Here is a 25,085-nt window from a genome sequence, read left to right as displayed (position 1 = left end):
TCACTTTCATTCTCAAGGGAGATAGAGAGCCCCAGATTGTCACCTAGAAGAGCTTAGCTTCCTGGTTCCCGCACTGTGTGCTTCCATGTCCCCCCTCCAGGAGATGATGGACATTGTCAAAGCCATCTATGACATGATGGGGAAATACACGTACCCTGTGCTTAAAGAGGACACTCCAAGGCAGCACGTGGACATCTTCTTCCAGGTAAGAGCACGCACCCTGTGCGTAAGCTTTAAGCTCAACTTAGACCAACCAACCCACAAGCATCTGAGCAGTGTTTTGTATCCAAGCCTCCACTATACATGGTAAGAAATAGAGAAGAATTACAAGATGTACCATCCCCAAGAATAGATTACTTTATTAAATAGACAAGTATACACTATGGAAGAGAACAAGGATGAATATTATTAAGTATAAGTGGTAGCGTGTGGACTCTAAATTTCATAAAAATGGCTGGGGCATCAGAGTAAATGCACATGTGCATACATCAAAGCTATTGTTAGGTATATTCCTTGTGCCAAGTCGCTTCAGCTGTGCCCAACTCTGTGCTAACCTATGGATTGTGACCTGCCAGGCTGCGTGTCCATGGGATTCTCCAGGAAAGAACTGTGGTGTGGGTTGCCATGTCCTCTTTCAGGGGATCTTCCCAACCCAGGGTTCGAACCTGTGTCTCTCATGTCTCCTGCATTGGCAGGAGGGTTCTTTACCACTAGCGCCACCTGGGAAGCCCTCAGAGTAAATACAGAAGATGTCATTAAGCATATTTGTGTCATTGGTGTTAAGCACTTGTGCTTGAGGAGCCGGGGGAAATCAGATGGAAACTAGGGTAGGTTGGAAACTAGAGTGAGATCTTTAAACTGAGGAGTTTGGCCTTGCTCTGGTAAAAAGCAGGTGGATGCTGTTAACCTGTGACTAGAAGAGTGGCGAGATCTTAGTGGGATGCTAGTAAAAAGAGAAAACTTCACCCGGCAGGAGAGGATCGGCGAACATGAGGCTCATTCTAGTCTAATCCTCTCACTTTGCAGGTGAGAAAAGCAGAGGCTCAGAGAAACTCGAGGTCACACAGTAGGTGACACAGACAGCAGGAGAACTGTGCATGTCCAGTGTTCTTACTGCCAAACGGACAGGCTAGAAGCGAGACTGGGGAAAACATGCTAGGGTGTCAGCAGAAAAATCGGGTGATGAGAAGACAAGCACCGAGAGCAAATTTTATCATTTGAAAGATGCTCCTGGGGGTCAAAGTGCTGTAACCAGGGCCTGGAGTTGTCTGGCCAATGAAAGACCATCCTAATTGTCAGGGGAATGTTGGTGAACAAAAAGCACATTTTGGAATCCAGATTACCAGGTTCTTTAAACTGCTTCCTGTGTCTTTCAGAAAATGGACAAAAATAAAGATGGCATCGTGACTTTAGACGAATTTCTTGAATCCTGTCAGGAGGTAAGGAGAGATCTCAGGGCACAAAACCTCTAAATCTGGGAAAGGAAATCTGGGGCTCAGAGACCTGAAGAAGGGAGAAAACGAGAGACCTGCAGTCCTCCAACTTAGAGCCACCACGACCACCAGCAATCCAACTCAGGACTTCAGCAACCTCCGCTTCTTAGACTGGCCTGCAGCAGATTTTGGCTAAGCGCAGGTTGAGCCACACAGACTAACAAGGGGCGCAGGGGGACGTGAAAGCCCAGAGCTCTCTGTGGAGCCACAGACTTGCAAGTGGGCAACACTGTCATGTTTCCATCTTCCTCTGCCTGAGGACCCACTCCCCAGACCAGGGGTCCCCAACCTCCGGGATCTGATGCCTGATGATCTGAAGTGGAGCTGATGGAATAATAACAGAAACACAGTGAAAGTCGCTTTGCGACCCCATGGACTGTAGTCCATGGAATTCTCCAGGCCAGGATACTAGGATGGGTAGCCATGCCCTCCTCCAGGGGATCTTCCCAACCCAGGGATCAAACCCAGGTCTCCTGCATTGCAGGTGGATTCTTTACCGGCTGAGCCAACAGGGAAGCCCAATAGAAATAAAGTTCACAATAAATGTAATGCGCTTGAATCATCCCAAAACTATCCCACCCTCCCCACCCCCCATCATCTGTGGAAAAATTGTCTTCCATGAAACCAGTCACTGGTGCCAAAAAGATTGGGGACCACTGCCCTAGATTATAAGGGAGTTGCTGGAAAAAGTCTAAAGCTGTGATTCTTAAACCACAGTGTGCATAAGAATTGCCTCCGATGATTGTGAAAATGCACATTTCCAGGTCTCAATCCCAGAGACTCTAGATCTTGGGTGTGGATCTAGAAAACTTCATTTTAGCACAATTGCCCTAGCCAATGCTTTTAAAACTTTAATGTACAAACCAACCTCCTTGAAGTTCTTATTAAAATGCAGATTCTAATTCAGTGGGTCTCCGGTGATGCTTTTGTTGCTAAAGGATACATTGGCCCCAGAATCAGCCAGAGACTGAACTGGAAATAATCACTTTGCTCTAATTTAGAAAAATGAATCTATACCCCTACTTTGTTTCAGAAAGATATACAGTTACTCTGATCTCCGCTTGGTAAGAACTGCAAGTGCAAGAAAGTGGGAGAGGGGAGAAGTTATTAACATGCAGTGAGCACCTTAGGTACATTACATAAACTTCCCATAGTCAATATATTTAAAAACTAGAATAGGCTGAGAATTGATCATTCTCAGCTGACTTTGACCAATGCTTTGGAGCAGTGCCCTAGAGAAGCTCTGCTAAACTTGGTACTAACCTGTTAGCTGATGGATCTTTGGGTAGTCTAGGGGTTCTGAACCAGTTATCAGGCAGCCAGAGGGGAAGTTGTGAAGGAGAGGTTCAGGTCAGCAGTTATTTACCAGCACGGTTAGAAACATTTCCACATTTTAATCATTCTGAGCTGGCTGACCACCAGTGTTCATCATACCCATTTTAAAGAAGAGAAAACTGAGGTACTGCAAAGTTAAGAGATATAGTTAAGCCTCAAAAAATGATTGCGATGGAACTTGAACTGTATCATTTTAATTTTAAATACTATGCCCTATTGTACTGTGCTTTTTGACTTTGCTTACAGGTTTTTAATCAGTTTAGTTTCTCACATTAGCAACTTCTATAGCTATTCATTAACTCACTTTTTCTTCACAAACCACCCTGTAAGTAGGTACTGTGATCCATACCATTGCACTCACAAAGAAACTGAGGCACAGAGGGCTAAGTACTTTGTCTGAGGTCACTCCGCTAGTAACAGAGCCAGAATCAGAATCTAGGGAGCCTGACTTTCAAATGCATGTACTTTTAAAAGACTTCAAATACCTATCATCAACTTTGTGGACTTTCTCTACTTTAGTCTGCTTTCTGTTTCACTCATGTGTCCTCTAAAGTGGACTTCCCAGGTGGTGCTAGTGGTAAAGAACCCGCCTGCCAACGCAGGAAATTTAATGAGACATGAGTTCGATCAGGAAGATCCCCTGCAGGAGGGCATAGCAACCCAGTTGTGACTGAAGCAACTTAGCATGCATGCACATGCTCCAAATTATTTTTTTCCTTCTGCTTTTTAATTTTAATTCAGTTTTCTAGGTGTTCTTTCTAGATTCTTGAGATAGAGGTTTAGATCATTGATCTTCAACCATTCTTTTCTAATATAAGCAGTTAAAGGGATAAATTTTCCTTGAGTACTGCTTTAGCTGAGTACTGCTTTAGATTCTTAGATTATTGATGTCATATTTTCATTACATTTTAAGATATTTTTTTCTCTGACACATGGAATTTGAAATGTGTTAAGATCCAAACATTTGAGGATTTTCTACATCTCATACTTACTCCTTAGAGAATATACAATAGAAAAATATAAAATAGAGACATACAATAAGAAAATCAGTAAATCCAAAAATTGCCACTTTGAACAAATTAATTAAATTGATAAATGTTTAACAAGGTCAATTTAAACAAAAAAGAGAGAGAATACTCAAATTATCAATATCCAGAAGGAAAGGGGTAACATCACCAGAAGCTTTACAGGCACTAAAAAGTCAACAGTTCAATTTTCCAATAAATTTGACAATATATGAAGTCTACAGTTCAGTTCAGTTCAGTTCAGTCGCTCAGTCATGTCCATCACCAACTCCCATAGTCCACCCAAACCCACATCCATTGAGTCGGTGATGCCATCCAGCCACCTCATCCTCTGTCGTCCTCTTCTCCTCCTACCCCCAATCCTTCCCAGCATCAGGGTCATTTCCAATGAGTCAGCTCTTCGCATGAGGTGGCCAAAGTATTGGAGTTTCAGCTTCAACATCAATCCTCCCAATGAACACCCAGGACTGATCTCCTTTAGGATGGAGTGGTTGGATCGCCTTGCAGTCCAAGGGACTCTCAAGAGTCTTCTCCAACACCACAGTTCAAAAGCATCAATTCTTCTGCACTCAGCTTTATAGTCCAACTCTGACATCCATACATGACCACTGGAAAAACCATAGCCTTGACTAGATGGACCTTTGTTGACAAAGTAATCTCTCTGCTTTTTAACATGCTGTCTAGTTTGGTCATAACTTTCCTTCCAAGGAGTAAGCGTCTTTTAATTTCATGGCTGCAATCACCATCTGCAGTGATTTTGGAGCCCCCCAAAATAAAGTCTGACACTGTTTCCTCTGTTTCCCCATCTATTTGCCATGAAGTGATGAGACTGGATGCCATGGTCTTAGTTTTCTGAATGTTGAGTTTTAAGCCAACATTTTCACTCTCTTCTTTCACTTTCATCAAGAGGCTCTTTAGTTCTTCTTCACTTTCTGCCATAAGGGTGCTGTCATCTGCATACCTGAGTTTATTGATATTTTTCCCAGCAATCTTGATTCCAGCTTGTGCTTCCTCCAGCCCAGCGTTTCTCATGATGTACTCTGCATATAAGTTAAATAAGCAGGGTGACAATATACAGCCTTGACATACTCCTTTTCCTATTTGGAACCAGTCTGTTGTTCCATGTCCAGTTCTAACTGTTGCTTCCTGACCTGCATACAGGTTTCTCAAGAGGTAGGTCAGGTGGTCTGCTATTCCCATCTCTTTCAGAATTTTCCACAGTTTATTGTGATCCACACAGTCAAAGGCTTTGGCATAGTCTACAAACCCCCTACAAAATGCAACTTATCAAAACTAGCACAAAAAGAAACAGAAAATATGAACTGTCCTATGCTTGTTAAAGAAATTGTATCTGTATTTCAAATTTTCCCACAGAGAAAACATCAGGCTCAGATGCCTTCACTGGTAAATTCTTCCAAACACTTAACAAAGAAATGATGCTAATCATACACAAAGTCAAGGACACAGAGAAAAAGAGAAACCTTCCCATTTTAATTCATGAAGTTGTCATAACCGTATTATGGAAACTTGACAAGGCCACTACAAGATACAAAATTTGGGGAGCTAATGTATTCTTTCTGCACACAGGTGCAAAAACACAAATCCAGCAATATGTAAAAAGCATAATACATCATGAACAAATAGGGTTTATTACAGGAGTGCTAGAATGGTTTAATCTTCAACAATTAATCACTGTGATTAATGACATCATAGAATAAAACAGACGAGACATGTGATCATCTCTATAAGTACAGAAAAAGCATTTGATAAAATGCACTTCCCCACGGCTTCTTAAAAGAAGCAGTCTTCACTGGTCTACTGAATAATTTGTTTCTTCTGAATTTCTCTTTAAAGCCAGAGAAGGTGCTTCTTGCTTTGGATTTCTCTTGGCTCAGTAGTTTTTGCACTGGCTTAGTTGCTTATTGGCATGTGGGATCTGAGTTCCCTATCCAGAGATCAGACCCACATCCCCTGCATTGCAAGGCAGATTCTTAACCACTGGACCACCAGGGAAGTCCCCCATTCTGGGAGATGTGCTCACCAGTTACAGAGTTTCTCAGGGAGAAGCCTCAGAGAATTCTAACCATCCTCTTCTCTCCCTCCTCCCTTCCCAGGATGACAACATCATGAGGTCCCTCCAGCTGTTCCAAAATGTCATGTAACTGTGCACGTAGCCTTCCGGCTCTCAGAGACGTACTAAACAGCCAACTGAACACCTTGATCGGCCCTCCTGCTGATTTTACACACTGACTCTTGGGACAGAAACACCTTTTACACTTTGGGAGAATTCTCTGTGAAGACATACTATGGAACCCAGGACTATGTGGCTCAGTCTCTGATTGCCAGCTCTTCCTCCTCCCTCTTCTTGAGAGAGACAAGATGAAGTCGGGTTTCTTTTGGAAGCATGCTCATCTCTTCACACTGCTGCCCTGTGGAAGGTCCCTCTGCTTGAGCTTAAACAGTAGTGCACACTTTTCTTCTTGTGTGTCCCAGGCCACTGCCTCCAAGTCCAGCAGACCTTGGTGTATCTGGAAGCAGGACCTGAGCCAAACACCCACCATCCTCCGGCCTCCCAAACCAGTGTGCCTGTTGCCCTTTGTTTGGTGGGAAGAATGAGTGTCATACAGCACAGTTAGAATCTACCTTGACGAGACTGGGAGAGCCAGCACCTAACGCACGTAGGATAGGACTGAATTATTAAGCACGATTGTCTGATGACCCAAACTGCCCACGTGCTTTGTTTCCAGAGGCAAGGACAGTAGTGCCCTCTCATACTGGCATCTGCGCTAGTGGCGCAAGTCCTTAACATGCACAGGCAGGGAGCCAATGCCCAGTGACCCATGCCTCACTCCATCTCCTGCTTGAGTCCAGCACTGCATGACCCTCCCAGAAAGCCCAGGATGCCTGCAAATTGCTGTAATTTTATACCATCTTCTAACCAATAAACAGAACTATTTCTTACACTCTTAATCTTCATTTCATCCATGACTACATTGGGCAGAAAAGGTAAATTGTGAAAAGGGAAGGCTACTCCATTCCTTTGGCATCCGGTTGTTAGTACTTCCATTGTGCCAGGCACTGTGCCAAGCAGAGCATCACCCTCCCCTGCCCCCAGGCAAACATCTGATTCAAATGCAAAGACTGTGACCATAAGCGAATACAGCTTAAAGATGAGACTCTTCACATTGTCCCTTCTAGCACAGGTGCCACTCCCAAGACCCTCTGGTGTAGAAAGTCTGGAGCCTCACATGGTGTGGTTGGGGATACAGAGATGAAGCGGTGGGCAGGACCTCCTGCTGAGGGACTTAGAGTCCAGGAGTCAAGAGACTCCAGCCTATAAACAGCAAATAATTGCTTATATTGGACACTGAGAGACTTGGTTTCCTCATTTGACATCATATTAAAAAGATTAAGAGTTAACAGTGGCATTCTTGGAAAGAAAGCAATTTACTGAACCCCTATTATGTGCCAAGGGCTGCACTAGGGGCTTATATACATTACCTTATTTTATGGTAGAATGCTCTGGAAGGTAGAGTCTTCATTTTGCTGGTTTGGACCCTGAAGCTCAGAGAGGTAAGGGACACTGACTAAGGTAGGACAGCTCCCTAGAGAGATTAAACTCTTCCCACAGTACCCTAGAGCGTTCCTACTAGGGGATTCTACCTCACCTCGAGGAACCAAGGGTCCCTCACACAAATCTCATTCATCTCTAGCCAGCTCAGAGAGGCAAAGGCATTCTTTGAATACAAATAGCAGATGGGGAAACAGATATAGAGAAGGGGAAGCCTTAGGTGTCTGTGCAAGAGCAGGTCACCACACCTCTGCATGCATGAAATACTCCTGATCTGGTTGCTATCGGCTGCTGCTTCTTATGGCTACGAATACAGAGGCCACTGCTCTGTTTCTCTATCTGAGCTTCCTGAGTGCAGCCAGGCAGTCATCTAAGGCTGCTGGACATGTAGCTGGCCCCTAACAAGGCACACAGTTAGGCCCAAGCAGAGGATCTCTACTTGTGACCCTTCCCACACTGGGTGTGCACCTGCATCCTGAGGTTGTACAATGTCTAGGCCATGGTCCTCTACCCTGGCTACACATTCATAATCACCTGGGGAGTTTTGAAGAATGCCAACACTTGGACCCCATCCCTGACCCACTGAAGCAGAATCTCTGAGGGTAGAACCCAGACATCAGAATTCCTTAGAAGCTGCCCAGTGATTGTGAAGTGCATACCGAGCTACAGTGGGGAATGAGCACAGGATCTGAACCATCCCACTGCCTACGATCGTTGGTTCAGAGCTAGGCTTTGCACATATGTCAGTCCATACAGCATGAATCTCAAGACTTGTGCTAGGAACAGTGGGACAAAGATGTTCTTTCTCCTATCAGACATGAATAAGACACAGTCCTAGGACAGCTTGCAGTGATTTGGGAATTCTGAGAGCTTATCTGATAACCAAAGGGCATATAAACCAGAATCACAGGAGATAAGCAGAGAGGTTTGTTTTTTTTTTTTAATAAACAATGTAAAAATAAACCAGAAATTGGTGAGATCATTGAGCTGTGGATCAAGCTGCACCTGAACCTACACACACCTATGACCTTTCCAGATGCCTTTGTTTAATGCCTATGTTAGTTTAGCCCAGCGTTTCTCCCCCATGGCTACCTATCAGAATCACAGAAATTTTTTGAAGTACCTAATGCCTGAGCCTTATCCCAGGTTCTGAATCAGAATTTCCAGAGGTGGGGCCCTGAGCATCAGTATGTGTTAAAAACTCTGCAGGTGATTCCAGCTGTACGCCTAGGGCTACGAGCCCTGGCTCTAGAATGGAAGGGCTGCTACCCTTCTCCCTGTCCTGGCCAGACCACAAATAAGAAACCCAATTCAGTCCTCAGAACCTAATACTGACAGGAAAATCAGCATCTGGAGATAGCAGAGAGAAATCAGAATGGAAGGAAGATTCAAAACTTGTCCTAAGATGAATAAGCAACAGAAAGGACGTTGGTGGTCCTGGTGGGTAGGGAGAAAAGGACACCATGTTGGAGCAATTGCAAGGAAATGGGCCAGCATTCGTCAAAGCTTTTAATAAAGGAATGAGATAAAAGTAAACTGCGGTTTCCACAGAGGCACAGAAACAAAAAGAGGCCTGGCCTCTTGGAATCCATGCTCCCTCAGCCACTGAGGTGTTAGAGAAACAAGGTTCTCAGCTTGGAACATCCATCCCCTTGGCATCCTGGAGGGATCCTCCTCCTCCTGAATCATCCAACAGATTATCACTATTTGCCAGTCATCATGCCGGCTGATGGGGATTCAACTATGTAGTAGATGCCTTGCCAGACACCCTTGGCACTCACTCCTGCGGACTCAACGGCTGCCGACTGCAAATGCGTGTGACTTTTTGCCCATGACTCTGACTGTCACAGACAGACTGTGGCCAAGATAGCCCCACTCTGTTTGTGGGCAGGGCAGGCAGGAAGAATCAGGTTGTTAACACTTCCTAGGAGCAGCCCTTCAGTTCAGTTCAGTCACTCACTCGTGTCCAACTCTTTGCAACCCCATGAACCGCAGCACACCAGGCCTCCCTGTCCAGCACCAACTCCCTGAGTCCACCCTTAGCCAAAGACTAATGCCAAGTTGGCGAATCAATACCCCAGATCCCAATAGGAAGAACTCTTACATTTTCCCAGACTTCTTTCTCCACTGGAATTAAGCCCTAATCACCCACAGTAGTGACCTACTCAAAAGTGCACCCCTTATTGACCTCTTTCTCTTCCCTGTCTCATTTTCTGCATCCCCCTACCATTACTTCCTGGAATCACCTCCCAGGTAAACTACTTAATTCCACACCCTTGTCCCAGGACTGGCTTCTGGAGGAACGTAACCTAAAACAAGCAATGAACAGGACAGATCTGTGTCCTGGTCTCACGAATCTTATATTCTGTTGAAAGCAAACAGACAACAAATAAAATGATTTGGGGTCGTTAAAGTGGTATGAAGAGACCAAAAGTGTAACATGATAGAAAATGACTGGGGTAGCTGCTCTAGACAGGGTGGAGAGGAAAGGCTCCTTCGAGCTGAACTTGACGCGATCTCAGAGGTTGGGGGGATCATCAGGCATTTTCAGAAAACCTGGATCTAGGCTTGCTGTGACTTCTTGCTCAGGTTTCTGAGGTTCTCTTGTTCCAATAAAGAAATCCGATCTGATGTGGAAATGAAAAATCCCATCATGACCAATCCTGTGGTTCTCTAACATCCCATCTCTGAAGAAATCCTGAGCAGAGGCCAGGAAGGCCCACAGGAGAGGCCGCCAGGAGGAAATGTAGATGGCGTGGGGACCACTGCCCAGTGCCAGGTTCTCCATGGATGAGATCCTACTTGAACCTCACAGCCACCCTGTGAGGCAGGTACTTACGCACCTGTGCTTCAGATGAGACAACGATGCCCAGAGACATGGAGGGAAGTGCTCACAACAGCTGGAAATGTGCTTTAAAGCCTACCCAGCTCCAAAATCCAAGCCCAGCTCCATTTCCTAGAGAACATGAAAACTGTCTCCACCTATTCCTAAAACTAGCTGTAATGATGTATAAACACCAGAAGGTGTTAGAAAGCAGCAGTCATGAAAACTAAAGCAATGAAAACAAGTCCACAAATTCAAGCCAAATTACAGTTCCTCTAGAGGGAATGATGCCAAAAACATGTGCAAAGATGCCCATATGAGTTTCTTACAGGAGCTGAAAGAAGTCTCTTCACATCAAAATAAGGCCCAATTTAATTCACAGACCTCAAAAAACAACCTCTGCACCCTAGTCCAGAGACTGATTGGAGACCAAAAGCCTCAGATCTTGAAGAGAAGAGGAAAATCTGACAAGTCACCAGCCCCACTGAGTAGACTTTTGATGGTGCATGAGGTTTTTTTCTTTTTTTTTAATTTATTTTAATTGGAAGCTAATTACTTTATAATATTGTGGTGGTTTTGCCATACATTCACATGAGTCAGCCATGGGCGTACATGTGTTCCCCATGTTGCATGAGATTTTGAGAGCTAACTGTACTCACAGTTCCAGACATGGAGCACATGACGTAGTCTAGGCTAATCATTACCTCCCATGCCTCTGGCCACAGTGATTGGTTCAGGGATAGGCTTAAGACCTAAGCCAGTGCAATCACCATACAATGGAACACAACTCAGCAATAAAGAAAAATGAATTATTGACAGGTACAACATGGATGAACCTCAAAACAATTATACTGATGAAAGAAGCCAGACAAAAAGGATACATACTGTATGCATCTATAATATAAAATCTAGAAAACACAAACTAACCTACAGTGACAAGAAGCAGATCAATGGTTATCTGGGGCTGGGGGGGGGCGGTCAGCACAGAGACAAGGAGTGAAGGATATCACCAAGGGGCTAGAGGAAGCTTTTGGGGGTGGTGGGTGTACTTATTATTTTGATTGTGTGATGATTTCATGAGTATATACATCTATCAAAAACATTAAATTATACATTTAAAATATGTGTAGTTTATTTTTTGTATTATATGTCAAATTATATCATATAGGTGTTTTTAAAATTGGTCTGGGATCCCAGAGCACACCACCACCAGCTTTCATGGTTTACCTACAGTTCTGGGACCTCTGTTCTTCAAGAAGCACTTTACATGAACAAGCCTCATCATTTTACCTTCCCTGGTCAGTCTTTTGGCCAGTTTATTCTAGCCAAGTTTCTCCAGCTGTATCACTTCGCTCTCTACCCCCACCAGGAAGCCTGCCAAGTGAAGTCCTACCTCACCTGCCCCTCCCAAAGTCCAAGTCAGGCCCCTTCTCCAGACTAGAACACCTGAAGGGTGGCCAGAATCTTGTGGCAGGTGACTGGGAACTGAGAGTACCAAGTCCTCCAATCTGTTAGCCCCCGACTCCCTGCCCAGTCCAAGGAGCCAAAGTCTCAGTGCTGACACAGAATAGTGAATGCTTGGGGAGAGGTGGAGGGAGATGGACCATTGTGGATTCTATCGGGGAAAGCAACAGAGGCTCTAAACTGGCTGCTAGCAAGTAAGTAAAAGATGGAGAAAAGGAAGCAGAGAGGAGTATGTGGAGGCAGAGAAGGAAATTAAAAAGAATGAATGAAAGAAAATGAATGAGCTTATAAACTCCTTACAAGATAAATGGTAGCCTACCTGATGGTTAGTTTTTTATGTTAACTTGGCTAAGCCACGGTACCCAGTTTTTTGTCAAATGCCATTCCAGATGTTGTGTTGCCCAGGTGGTTCAGTGGGTAAAGAATCTGCCTGCAATGCAGGACATGCAGGAGATGAGGGTTCGATCCACGGGTAGGGAAGATCCCCTGGAGAAGGAAATGGCAACCCACTCCAGTATTCTTGCCTGGAAAATCTCATGGACAGAGGAGCCTGGCGGGCTACAGTTCATGGGGTTTCAAAGAGTTGGATACGACTGAAGCAACTTAGCATGTATGCATGAATTTTGCATTAACAGATGTGATTGACATTTAAATCTGAATAAAAGACTATGCTCTAAAACGTACTGGGCTTCCTTACATCAACTGAAGGCCTTAAGAGAAAAGATTATAGTCCGCCAGGAAGAAGGCATTCTGCCTCCAGAGAGGCAGAAGAACTTTTGGATAACTAAGAAGGATCTATGAAAAGCTGATGGGCAGCCAGAGTGTGGACTGAACGGAGAGGCCTAGTCTTTCTCGGACACCTGCTATGTGCCAAGCATCTCTGTACAGCACCTCATTTAGTACCACGGAAACTTTCTGGGATAGAAATATAAATAATAATAATAAAAAAATACCCATTTTCCAGATGGGAAGAACTCAGTGAAGTGAAATCAGGGGCTCAAAGTCACTGCTGGTAGTTAATGAACACAGGCTTTAATAATGATAATAATGGCCATAACAACATTACAATGAGCCAGATACCATTCTAAGTGCCTAAAGTCATTTCATGTAATCCTCATAACAACAACAAAAATTCATTCCTCGCACACCTCTGACCTGGCCACCTCTGACTCCATTAATACCTCCATACTGCTTTCCAAAGGGGATGGCATCCCTCAGGATTCTAGTAGTCCTGGAAGGCTTCCCAGCAGAGGTGGGACCTGGAGAGACCACAAACAGGAGGAGGTGACCAATCAGGGAGAGATGTCAAGAAGCCAGTGACGCTTAAAGGATCACGAGCAGGCCAAGATGGGGGAGGTGAAGGCTCAGCCTGGGCCACCAGATGGACGGCCTCAGATGCCAGGCTAACAGAAGGGGCTTGCTCTGGAGGGGGCAGAGAGTCACAGGGTTCTGAGGAAGATGGAGCCTCAGGCTGATATGGAGCTGAAGAGAGGTGTCTCCAGAGGACGAAGAAGGACCAGCTCTGGGAAGGATGGTGGTGCATGCGTGTGTGCATGCTAAGTCAATTCAGTTGTGTCTGACTCGTTATGACTCTTTGAGCCGTGGTCCTCCAAGTTCCTGTGTCCATGGGATTCTCCAGGCAAGAATACTGGAGTGGATTGCTATGGCCTCCTCCAGGGAATCTTCCCAACTCGGACTGAACCCATGTCTCTTAGGTCTCCTGCATTGGCAGGCGGGGTCTTGACCACTAGCGCTACCTGGGAAGCCCATACGGATCGGCGGGGACCTCACGAATTTGACCAAAAGCATGGGGAGTGGCTGGCGGGTGAGTGGACCAAAGAACCGAAAGCCCGGTAGGACCAGAGTGAGAGCCTGCAGGGCAACGCAGAGGACGAGGTGACCGATGGGAGACGCAGTATGAAGACGGGGCCGCAGTGCACTCTGCAGCACTCTCTTCGTACACGGGAGGAGAGGAACCGGGAGGCTGCGGCCCGCGGGCGCCCGCGACGGTGCTGCTCGCCAGACGCCGCTAGATGGAGCAGGCGCCACGCTGAACGCGCCGCGGGACCCTCAGCCTGGGCCTCCCCGCAGGGCCCGGGAGCCAGGCGGTGCGCAGCTGCTGCCCGAGAGGGAACGAGGGGATGCGCCCCACCACTCCAAACCTCAGCGCCTGGGCATGCGGAGGGCCGCCTGCTTCCCAGGGCTCCGCGCCGGGTCACGCTCCGCTGCCACCGCCTTGGAAGGGAACCCACATTGACGTCTGCTGTGAGGCCTGTGCGTCACGCAGCAGGTCCGATGCTTCTTTCCCTTTACTTTCACGTGGTGACTCATTTATCCCGCCCACACCACAGAGAGGTAAGGTGAGTGAGTGAGTGAGTGAGTGAAAGTCACTCAGTCGTGTCAGACTCTGCGACTCCATGGACTATACAGTCCATGGAATTCTCCAGGCCAGTAGCCTTTTCCTTCTCCAGGGGATCTTCCCAACCCAGGGGTCGAACCCAGGTCTCCTGCATTGCAGACGGATTCCTTACCAACTGAGCTATCAGGGAAGCCCGGAGAGGTGAGGATATGGTCCCATTTCACAGACCAAGAAACCGAGGCTCAGAGAAGGGATGCGACTTGTCCAAGATCACATGCTGGTTGATGGTGTTGCCCATTGGAAGCAGCATCTTTGATCCCCAAGGACAGCAGTTCTTTCCTGCCCACATCAGAGGCTGCCCTCTGCAGGCACTGGCCCTGCCAGAATGCAGACAAAAGCCTCTGCCCCTTGCCCACTTCAGGCCCACCTGGTGCTCTGACGCTGAAGTGGAGCTGGGATGAAGAGGCCAGGAGTAGAGATGTCCCCAGAGCCTCCAATTCTTTGGGTGATTGAAAGAGCCTGGGCTGCCAGAAGGAAAAGCCCATCTTCCCAGCCCAGGACTTGTTAGTCCTGGCTTGTTAGGCCTCCAGGACAGACAGCCACAGATGTGGGTACAGAAGGACCTGCCCATTGGCAGGGTGCGTAGAAGGGAGTCACGGGTCTGGCCTCCCAGTGAGTGCGACAGCCCAGAGGTGGACTTCTCTTTCCAGCATGCCCTAAGTGGGCGACCCCTCTGAGCCTCGCCTTCATCAAAAGTAAACCAGAAAAATTCTCAGGGTGGCCGTGACAATTAAACACTTCTTGTGCCTGGCAAGTTGCAGGTCCTCTGTAAATCTTCCTTTATTTACTTTTGGGTTTGATCGTGAAAGCAACTGGGTTATCTGCCCTGGCATCTTCCCCTTAGGAGCCAGAGGCCTCAGAGACAGTTGGGAGGGCTGAGGGTGGGAAAACTCTGAGAAATGTGGTCCAACAAGCCAGACCAGAGGGGAGTCACTAACTGTGGGTCTGGAGAGAGGCCTGCAGGGTGCCTTCCTGCTGGTAGACCCTGCAGAGAAGCAAGAGGGGAGACTGAAGGGAAGAAAACAGCAAAATGATAATAATACTCCTATATCACTCTGGGCTGCTTTCAAAGCCTTTTCTGATCCACTTTTCTTGCTTTGCTTCTCCCCGCAGCTCCCCTATGAAGCCAACTGGGCACTCACCACCCCAATTTACAAATAAGTGGTCTGCCCAAGGTCAAGAAGGTGACACAAGGACTTGACCCAGTCTTCTGAATTTTGGTTCAGGGTTCACCCTAGTGCTGCAGAATCAGGTCATGGGATGGAGAGACAGAAAAGGCAGAATAAGCCTCTTTGCTCTTCCAGATGCATAGAGCTAGGAGTGGGTACTGGGCTCGGGGACTGGGGACTGAAGAACAGAAGATTCTCATGATTCCAGGGATTGTGGCCTCCTTAGAGTCTAGGCTGAACCAGGATGAAAGACTGTCCCGAAGTCCTTGGAGACAGACAGGCTTGGGCTCCCACCCCACTGCTGCGATGTACTTGCTCTGTGACCTCAGATAAGTGACTACACCTCTCTGAGCCTCTGTTTCCTTATTTATAAAGCAGGGATGGTAATACTTACCTCACAAGATTAGAATGTTGTGGGGGAAAGTGAGTGGGTTTTAAAGGCTGTCAGGCTGGGTTCAGATTCCAGCTCTGCTATTTATGAGCTATATGATCTTGAGCAAGAAGTCTTCACCTCCATAAGGCTCAGCTTCCTCATCTGAAGAATGGGGATGTTAAGAACTCCTGCCTAAAGGTAGCTAGAAATCAGTAGACAGCTTATGGGCTTCCCAGGTGGTGCTAGTGGTAAAGAAACCACCTGCCAATACAGGAGACATAAGAGATGCAGGTTCGATCCCTAAGTTGGGAAGATCCCCTACAGGAGAAAATGACAGCCCATTCCAGTATTCTTGCCTGGGAAATTCCAAGGACAGAGGAGCCTGGCAGGATGCAGTCCATAGGGTCACAAGGAGTCAGACAAAACTGAACCAACTCAGCACACGTGTACATACAGACACCTTGCCTGGTCTGTTGTAGGGTTAATCACATTCATCTCCCCTGGTGAGAAGGAGGGGAATGCTGCTGCATTTCACTCCAGAGGCCACCCCAGGACCAAGCCTGGCGCCTGCTCACGGAACAATCAGCTCAGAAGCATTCCTGCTGTCAGCAGGCCCCCTCTGGGAGTAACAGTTGACATTCGGAGAGAGCAGGATGTTAACCAGGCAATATCAACAATGGAAAGACTGTGAATTATCTGAAATCTGGATCTTTCATACCAAGATCTCAGAACCTCCTCGGGGCTGCCTGCACTGAAACACTGAGTAAAAACCAAATCTCAGGGACAAGGCTAGGACAGGAACTGAAATCACTGAAAGGAGTAGAGTCTTCATCAGTTTGGGGCTCTGCATCATTGCTTTTCTTCACTAGGCAAAGAGCAGGGGCAGATGCGTACCCTGGAGCCAGGCAGCCTGGGTTTAAACTCAGTCACTTACTCTTTTCCTGCGCTTCAGTTTCCTTATCTGTAAAGTCGAGCTAATAACACCTTTTGCAGTAATACTTTAACACTTTAAAATAATACTTTAACACTTAATGTGTTAAATTTAAGGATTAGCACATTAACTCAGGTAAAGCCTAGGTAACAGTAATGGTAAAAAACCTGCCTGCCAATGCATAAGAGATGCAGGTTCGATCCCTGGGTTGGGAAGATCCGCTGGAGGAGGAAATGACAACCCACTCCAGTATTCTTGCCTGGAGAATCACTTGGACAGAGGAGCCTGGCAGGCTACAGTCCATGGGGCTGCAAAGAGTCAGATACGACTGAAGCGACTTAGCATGCACGCAAAGCCCTTAGAAAAAGGCCTGGTATACTCATTTATAAAAAAAAAATAGAATAAAATTATGATAATTATTATATCTATATAATAGCAATTACTACCATTGTTGATTCTATGCTGTTGTATTCCATAAGAAGACTCTCACGTAATGTATATGATACAATCTCACCTACTTAGCGAGGCCTACAACATGGTTCATGGCCTACTCCCCATGTACTGCCCACTTCTGTTTGCTGACACTTCTTCCCCAGGAGTCTGTATACAACTAAGCCAACTCTAGGCTGCCCTGCTTTAGTGCTGCCTACATCCATGCCACTGTACACACTGTCCCTCTCTGTAGAATGCTCTCTCTCTACCTAGCCCCTGGGCAAACCTCAGCTCATCCTTCAAGACCTCATATAATTGCCACCACTTTGTTTTTTGGCTGCGTTCTTCATTGCTTTGCGTGAACTTTCTCCAGTTGTGTCGAAGGGGGCTACTCTGTAGTCTCAGTTCATGGGCTTCTCTTGTGGTGGCCGAGCACAGGCTTTCGGCGTGCAGGCTTCAGCAGTCGCAGCACGTGGGCTCAGTAGCTGTGGCGCACGGGCAGTCCCACAGCTGCTCGTTGGCATGTGGAATCTTCTCGGGCTAAGGATCAAATCTGTGTCCTCTGCCTTGGCAGGCGGATTCTTATACACTGCGCCCACAGGGAAGTCCCCGTCGCCACTTCTGAGACATCGGCTCAACCTCGAGTGAGGCTGGCGCGCCCACCTCTGCGTATTCACAGCTGAGCACCTGCTCCTCTGCTGCTCTGTTCAAATCCCCCAGGATTTCAAGCTTCTTAAGGGAAAGACCCACATCACATTTTTCTCCCTACATGTGCTGGCACTTCACATAGCGCCTGCACGTATCAGACATTTGGGAATCATTTGCTGAGTGAACACATCCCTCACCAGCATCACGTTTAACAACACGTTTGGAGCTAGTGACACCTTTCACAGTATTAATTTAAATTTGAGGATTAACACAGTAACTCAGGCAAAGCCCTTTAACAACATGGCTGTCACTACGGAGTTGACCTGAGAGCCAGTACCTGGCACCTTTCCTTCGCCAGGTTGATGGTTGGGCCTTCCCTAGCGCCAAGCTGCCCGCAGGTCTCGGTGCATGGACATGGAGGACAACAGGAAGCAGGTGTTTGAAATCAACCAGAAGAGCTTCCATATCCTACTGGTCATGGTGTGGGGACCCAAGCTGGATTCTTTATGGGATTCCTGGAAATAGTCCAGAAAGCTGGATCTTAACACCCCCAGACTCTGCATGGAGACAGAGCCCTAGGCTGAGATCAGACCAGAGATGAGGGGAGGAGGGGCTCAGTTGATAACCAAGCTCTACACGTGAGTCTAACCTGAAGGTGCTGGTCAAAAGGAGGGGACTGCCTGGGGAGTCGATTCTCAGATTCTCTGGAGAGCTCCAAGAAACTGTTGAGAACATCCTCCTAGTTTGGAACTTGCTTCTCCTGCCTGTCACTGTCTGTGTTGCATGACCTCTGGTGGCCACCCCTCGGAGCCACAACAAGGTCAGGAGCTACTATTTAGTGTGCACCTCCTCTCCATTAGCCACAATCCAGGCACTCTGCGGACTCTAGCCTCAACCTGCCATAGCCAAAGGGAGAAGGGACATGATGGTCTGCCTGATTCCAAAGCTGTACTTTCCCCTAAAACCCAACAGATAATCTTACAGCCCACAGTATGACCAGAGGTTAAGAGGGTGGACTTTGGCACCAGGCCCCTTTTGGTGCCAGCTCTTCCACTTATTGGCCATGAGACTGCGGACAAGTGACTAACCTCTCTGTGTCTCGGTTTCCTCACCTGTAAAATGGGGGTGTGGTGGCCATGGCGATGTGCTGCCCAGATCTCCTTCAAGAGAACTTACCTTCTGCGTATGGGTTCAGAGTAGGGGCTGTGATGTGGGTGTGATCGTCCCCCTCTACCCCAGAAGAGAAGGAGCCCAGGGTTGACCGCTGCTGAGCCCAGGGGCCACGTGATCCTCCAGGCCGTGCCAGACAGTGAGTGAGCGGGGAGGGTGTGTTAGTTTCAGCCCATTCCTGCAGGACAGGTGATCTAGAAAGTGGTTTCTGCCTGGAGACTGCCATCAGCCTGGCTGGGGGTGTCTCAGAACTGCACTGCTCTCTGAAGTCCTTCCTACACAGTCTTCCTGCCCTCTCTCCTTTTTACAGCTGTCAGCCCTACATCAGTCTCCCAGCCTTTACCCTTCATAGCCATTTAGTCCCACGAATCTCTGGCACATCTAATCTCCTCTTGACCTCTGCTTCTTGAAGGACCCTAACTTGTAATAACTAATAATAATACAATAATAAAAAGTAGTAACAGTACCTTCTTCATTAGGGTTGTGGCCAGGGGTTAACGAGTTACTCTTTGTAACCGCACAGGACAGCACATTTGTGTTAGCTCTCACCTTTGCTACGAACGACATCCACTTCACTCACAGCTTCGTCTGATAGCACAGTTTTCTGTGGTGTTCCCTAGCCGTTCTCATTCCCCTTAAGCCTGTTTCTGCTGGGCCACCAGAACCGCCACACTCTGATGCAAATATTTATTTGCAGAGAGTCAGAGAGAATTTCTTCAAGGACTAGTTCACACTTTTTAATGGAAGGAAGTTAACATTAAGTGACAAATGTCATAGAACCAGCCATGAATCTTTCTGCCTTTGTTGTGGCTGTAAATGATAACCATGGGCAATCAAATCCCCAGGTCAGCAGAGGAACAGATTGATGGTAGAACCACCATCGGCATGTTAACAATTTGACCTGAAAGCTCCCAGGACAGTTTGGGATGAGGAACTTGTATTTAATCTTTATAGATTGCCTCACAGTCACTTAGGGCAGCTCTTAAAACACAACCAACAGGAGCACAATAGGTCTGAAAGAACAGTCCCTTCTGTGTTTAGGAACTTTCCATTTCAGCCAACAGGAAAGGGTGAGGGAGAATGGGAGAATAATGCGCTTTTCAGACAGACCCAGGGTTGAACCCTGACTCACCTCTAACATCTGGGCTAGGTGTTTAACCTCCCTGAACCTGCTGCCTTCTCTGTGAAGTATCAATAAAGACAGACACCTGCCTGATAGGATCCTCGTCACGGTAAATGAATAAATGTAGGGCAGATAGTAGGATGCAGGCGGACACAGAGCAGGCACCAAGAAATGTTCGTTTTCTGCCTCCCTCTCGCCCGTCACCCCATCTCTTGGATCTAGAAAACAGAATGTGCTGCTGACGCCCTCATGGGTGCTTGGCTCGTAGCCCATGGGGTTTCTAGGCAAATGCACAGAACGTAAGGTCTTGATAACAACGGAAAGCTATGGCGTCCTTCCTTCCTCCATGTTTTGTCCTAAGTGTCTCATCTGCCCAATAGCCCTGACATACACATGTAAGATGATCATACCTACCTCTTAGAAAAGGTGAAGTTAAGGCAGAGAGAGATGAAGATACTTGTCCAAGATCACCTAGACAATTAGCGATGGAGCCAGTATTTCAACCCAAGCCATCTGGCTCCAAAGCATACGTAGCCACCTTTCTCTCTGCCTCCCAAGCCACAGGACAGCAGGAATTACACATTCAGCCTCGATCACTCTAAACCAAAGGAGGTAAGCAGAGAGAGTGGGGGTCTCAAGGGGACTTCCTCACTCAAAATCTAGAAGCGCAGCTTGCAGCCTTTAATTTAGAGTTGCACAGAAACTGGAAAGGACTAGAGTCCTGAGTCAGACAGAGGCTGGGACCACGATGACTGGTCAGAAAAATGTCCCAGAAATGGCTAAGGCAGGCATTGAGGCCAAGAGATAAGGGGCCATGAGCAAATCCACTCATTCTCTTAGGATATTTGAATGCTACATGGAAAGTCAAAGTCTCCAATAACCAGACTTTAATAAACTTACATTTATTACCCATCTATTGGGTATCTCACACGCATTCTCTTTTAAGCCTCATAACAACTCAGTGAGGTGGGTATTACCTGCTTTGTAAAAAGAGGGAGCAAAGCCTCATTGAGGCAAAGGGATTTGCCCAAGTCCACCTGGCCACATGTGGCAAAGTTGGATGAACCCAAGTCAGTCCCGATTCCATGTCCACTCTGCCAAGTGAGAATAGGGTATTTGCTACAGGATCCATCTTTGTGGGCAGTCAGACATCTTCTAGGCCATCCCCCTTTCTTCCCACTCACCCCTAGGGTTGTCACCCTAACCCATAGAACAGGTTCACCCAGCTCCCTGCCAGGAGGAAGGCACATACCTCACGTCCCAGCTCATTTGACCGGAGTCAGACATAGCCAGATGCAGTGACGGTTGTATCCCACGGGCCCGCAGGGGCTGGCGGAGGCCCTACGTGACAGCTGCTGCAGCTTGGCCCATCTGGAAAGGCTCGTTTTGCTGAATACATAACCCTTCTGAAGACCCTCGGGTCAGAGCTAAGGGGTGCATATCCTTCTGAGAGAGATTCTCAAGAGGAGAGGGTGAGCCAGGACAGCCCAAAGAAGCCCCCCTTCCACCACCCGATTCTGCTTGCCAGCGCTGGGGAGGCGGGAAGCCAACATTCCCCAGAGGCAGAGACCATGAGCTTATTGAGTTTTGGGAATCTGAGAAGGCACATCCCCAAACACCTCTCATACTCCCCCAAGCAAGAAAAGGGGCTTGCTGAGTCCCAGAGGCTTGGGGGAAGGCCCAGAAAGTGGCCCCATGAGGCTGAAGGAGACGGCTGCCATGGGCGTGTGGTGCCCTGACCCAGCTTCTCAGGGGTTCCCAGGAGACAAACAAAAGGCTCACACAGCCAGGGGAGATCTCACACGGCAGCTGCTGTGACCAGAGGCCACCCGTGAACTCCCCTTCAATTACTCAGCACCCCCGGGGCAGTGGAGGGTGTTGGCAGCTGCCAAGAGAGACTTTCACCCAAAGACAGGTCTGGGTTTCCCTGGAGAAAATGAAACCTGAGTCAGCTGACTTCCTCGGGCGCTTTCTTGTCAGGCTCACTGGAATAAACAGAGGTGTTAGAGCTGGACTAGGGGAGTCACAGCCTTCTGTGCTGCAAGCACTTCCAGAATCAGGGTCCTGCCCCCCCCACCAGATGCCACCTAACTGAGAGAGAGCCTCCCACAGCAGGGGTTCCGGCTCCACTGGCCGACGGGCCACTCCTGGTAACACCTTGGATGCTTCCTCACCTGGAGCGCCTCTTCTTCCTGCCTGCCTTCTGATCCAGGCCTGGCGCACAGGATTCCTGCTCCCTTCCTCTGCTCTGCGCCACACCCTGGACGCACCAACTAGGGGCAGGCTCCTGAGAGCCTTTCTAGGCCAAGTTCAAGGGCCACATAAGTGACTGACCATGCTCCTCTACCTGGAGGGCTCAGTGCAGAGTCCGTCACGTTCCTCGCCGAGCAGCTCTGCGACCTTGGGTGGGACGTGAACCTCTCTCTCTGAGCTATGGCTTGCTCATCTGTAAAATGGGTTGACAATGCTTATTTCAAAAGGTTGATATGGGGATTTTCCTGGTGGTCCAGCGGTTAGGACTTTGCCTTCCAGTGCAGGGGGTGTGGGTTTGATCCCTGGTCGGGGAGCTAAGATTCCCACATGCCTCAAAGCCAAAAAACTTACACATAAAACAGAAGCAATATTGTAAAAAATACAATAAAGACTTTTAAAAAATGGTCCACATCCAAAGAAAATCTTTAAAAAAAAAAAGGTTGTTATGAATATACAGAATGGGCAGACTATAGAGGCAGAAAGCAGATTAGTGGTTGCCAGAGGCTGAGCAGGAGGGAGGAGTAGGAGTGACTGCTTCTTAGGTCTGGGGTTCTGTTGGGTCGATGCTGATGTCTGGGATTAGATAGTGGTGGTGGTTGCACGACCTGGTGAACGAACTTGATGACGCTGATGACACTTTTAAATTATTACAATGGTAAATTTTATGTGATGTGAATTTTACCACAATAAAAAAGAAAGTTTATTATGAGACAAAGTGAAATAGAAGTTGTAGAAATATTGATTGCAGAGCCTGAGATACAGGAGGTCCTCAGCAGATTTTAATTTCCCTCCTTCGTTCGGAGGCCGCCTTTCTCTTCAGATATCTGCTCTAAGAGGCTCACAGGGGGAAGCCACATGTTTCTCATAAAGAAAAGCCTTTACCATTGGCCAGTAGGAGAGAGTGTCTGATTACACCACACCCCCTTCCCACTCCTGCTGGTGACCCCGTTTATTTTGAGAAAATAAAAGTTTTCTGGAGTCTCTTGTGTATCTGCGTATCTTGTGAATGGAGACACTATCTTGACTATAGGTTATCTTTTCAAGAAAGTTTATATAGCAAGTGGACTCAGAAGGTAGATAGCATCCCCCTCAAAGTAAAGGGCAGGGAGGCTTACTACCCACTATAAAAGCAGTGGGCTCCCCAAGCTCAGTGTCCCTGTCCTGTGCTGCCACCCACGGCCTGTACAGGTGACACCCGGCTCTCTTTCTGTCACCCTGAGGAAATGAGGGATTGGCACAAAAAGATTGTACATAGGAAGGCTTAGCTAGTATCTCTCTTTTCTTCAGTTAGTATTTCTAACCATTGTCACTTGCCTTTCTTTCCCACAAGGTGCTGAGATCCTTGAGTGTAGGTAGTCAGCTTTATTTATCTTTGAGTTTTGCAGAACAGATATTCATAACTGTTTGCTGAGTGAATTAATGAGTGAGTGAATAGATGAACAGAAAAATGGCACCCTGGCAGCCTTCCTCAACCCTCTCCCTTCTGGTCCTGTGACTTTCTGAGCTCCTGCCATCATATCCAGTATTTTAACCACTTACCTTGCTAGCTATTTGCCTGGCTAAAGCCATTAGATATAGATAATTAGACCCAAGGAGTCTGAGGGCTCTGGATTAGAATCTTGAAGGGGTCTTGCATCCTTGCCCAGGTCTGGACAGCTCCCAGACCATTCTCGCCCTCTCCTCCCTGCTTTGTCCCCTACCTATAGCACTCAGCTCCACCATGTCTTCATGACCTAGTGGTGACCTATAATTCTAATATGCACAGAAACACATAGGTCTAGGCCACCAAACCACACATCGCTGGCACCACTGAACCAGCAAGCAAGATGTCTGTTTCTCCTGTTTGTTCTTGTTAGGCCAAAAGGGCATCACAGAGCAGGTGTTCTGCTCATGTTTATTTAGTGAATGAATAGGCTTCCCTTAAACTAAATTAACTGCCTCCTTCTTGTATAAAGTTAATCTCCTGAACAATGGGACACAAAATAGAACCCAAAAGGAGAGAAACCTGAAATGCCACTCTAATCATTTCTTTCGGCTCAGTGTCTTCATGGCAAACACAGTCTCCAGAATGGACAGCAATGGAATTTGATGCAACAGTCAGCCTTCACCTGCTAGAAGAACCCTTGCCTCTGTATACAGTTTCATCACACACACTGTATAAAATGTAGAAGATGATGACAGAAGTGTATCTCCTCTATCAGTTCAGTTCAGTTGCTCAGTCGTGTCCGACTCTTTGCGACCCCATGAATCGCAGCACGCCAGGCCTCCCTGTCCATCACCAACTCCCGGAGTTTACCCAAACCCATGTCCATCGAGTCAGTGATGCCGTCCAACCGCTTGCAATTTCGAACAGCTACTTATCTTTCCTATGGGTTTTCCTGATGACTCAGCAGTAAAGAATCTGCCTGTCAATGCTGGAGACACAGGAGACATGGGTTCAATCCCTGAGTAGGGAAGATCCCCTGGAAGAGGAAATGGCAGCCCACTCCAGTATTCTTGCCTCGAGAATCTTATGGGCAGAGGAGCCTGGAGGGCTAAGTCCAAGGATCATGAAAAGTCGGACATGACTGAGCATGCACTTAGCTTTTCTATAGCAATGCAGAAAGGTTAGCCAGTTGGCATTTTGCCAAGGGAAGCCGGCAGTGAATTGCTACTGAACACAGAGGCTCTGGGCCTGTTTCTCACATAATCAGCAGACAGACTGAAGCGCTAAATCCACAGCTCAGGGGACACAGAACACTGCACTCTATATAGCACCACTCGGCACAGTGTCTACTCACCTCAACTCCACCCGAGGAAGATTGTCTTCTTTCCTCTATGTGTGTGTGCTTAGTCGCTCACGCGTGTCTGACTCT

At 47.3% G+C, this 25,085-nt stretch overlaps 2 protein-coding genes across 11 annotated transcripts in view; both read left to right on the top strand.

The window, feature by feature from the left end:
- KCNIP1 (potassium voltage-gated channel interacting protein 1) overlaps nt 1-6,823 on the top strand; it is a 406,169-nt gene extending 399,346 nt beyond the window's left edge. For all 10 annotated transcript variants that reach the window (XM_081520785.1, XM_081520779.1, XM_081520778.1 and 7 more), the window contains 3 exons: nt 101-205; nt 1,377-1,439; nt 5,968-6,823. In XM_081520785.1, coding sequence (XP_081376911.1) covers nt 101-205; nt 1,377-1,439; nt 5,968-6,015 — 216 coding nt within the window. In that variant the 3' untranslated portion in view covers nt 6,016-6,823. The remainder of the gene's footprint in view (nt 1-100; nt 206-1,376; nt 1,440-5,967) is intronic.
- Nucleotides 6,824-13,768: 6,945 nt separating this feature from the next.
- The window catches only part of GABRP (gamma-aminobutyric acid type A receptor subunit pi), a 54,279-nt gene continuing 42,962 nt past the window's right edge, over nt 13,769-25,085 (top strand). Inside the window, exon 1 of the mRNA XM_081520775.1 lies at nt 13,769-14,067. The gene's annotated coding sequence lies outside the window, so the exon portion shown is untranslated. The remainder of the gene's footprint in view (nt 14,068-25,085) is intronic.

The sequence above is a fragment of the Giraffa tippelskirchi genome, chromosome 8, assembly GCF_054371585.1.
Source record: "Giraffa tippelskirchi isolate mGirTip1 chromosome 8, T2T-mGirTip1v1.2.pri, whole genome shotgun sequence".
In the NCBI taxonomy this organism is placed as follows: domain Eukaryota; kingdom Metazoa; phylum Chordata; class Mammalia; order Artiodactyla; family Giraffidae; genus Giraffa; species Giraffa tippelskirchi.
The sequence above is the reverse complement of the archived record's forward strand: the minus strand, read 5'-3'. Positions and strand labels throughout refer to the sequence as shown.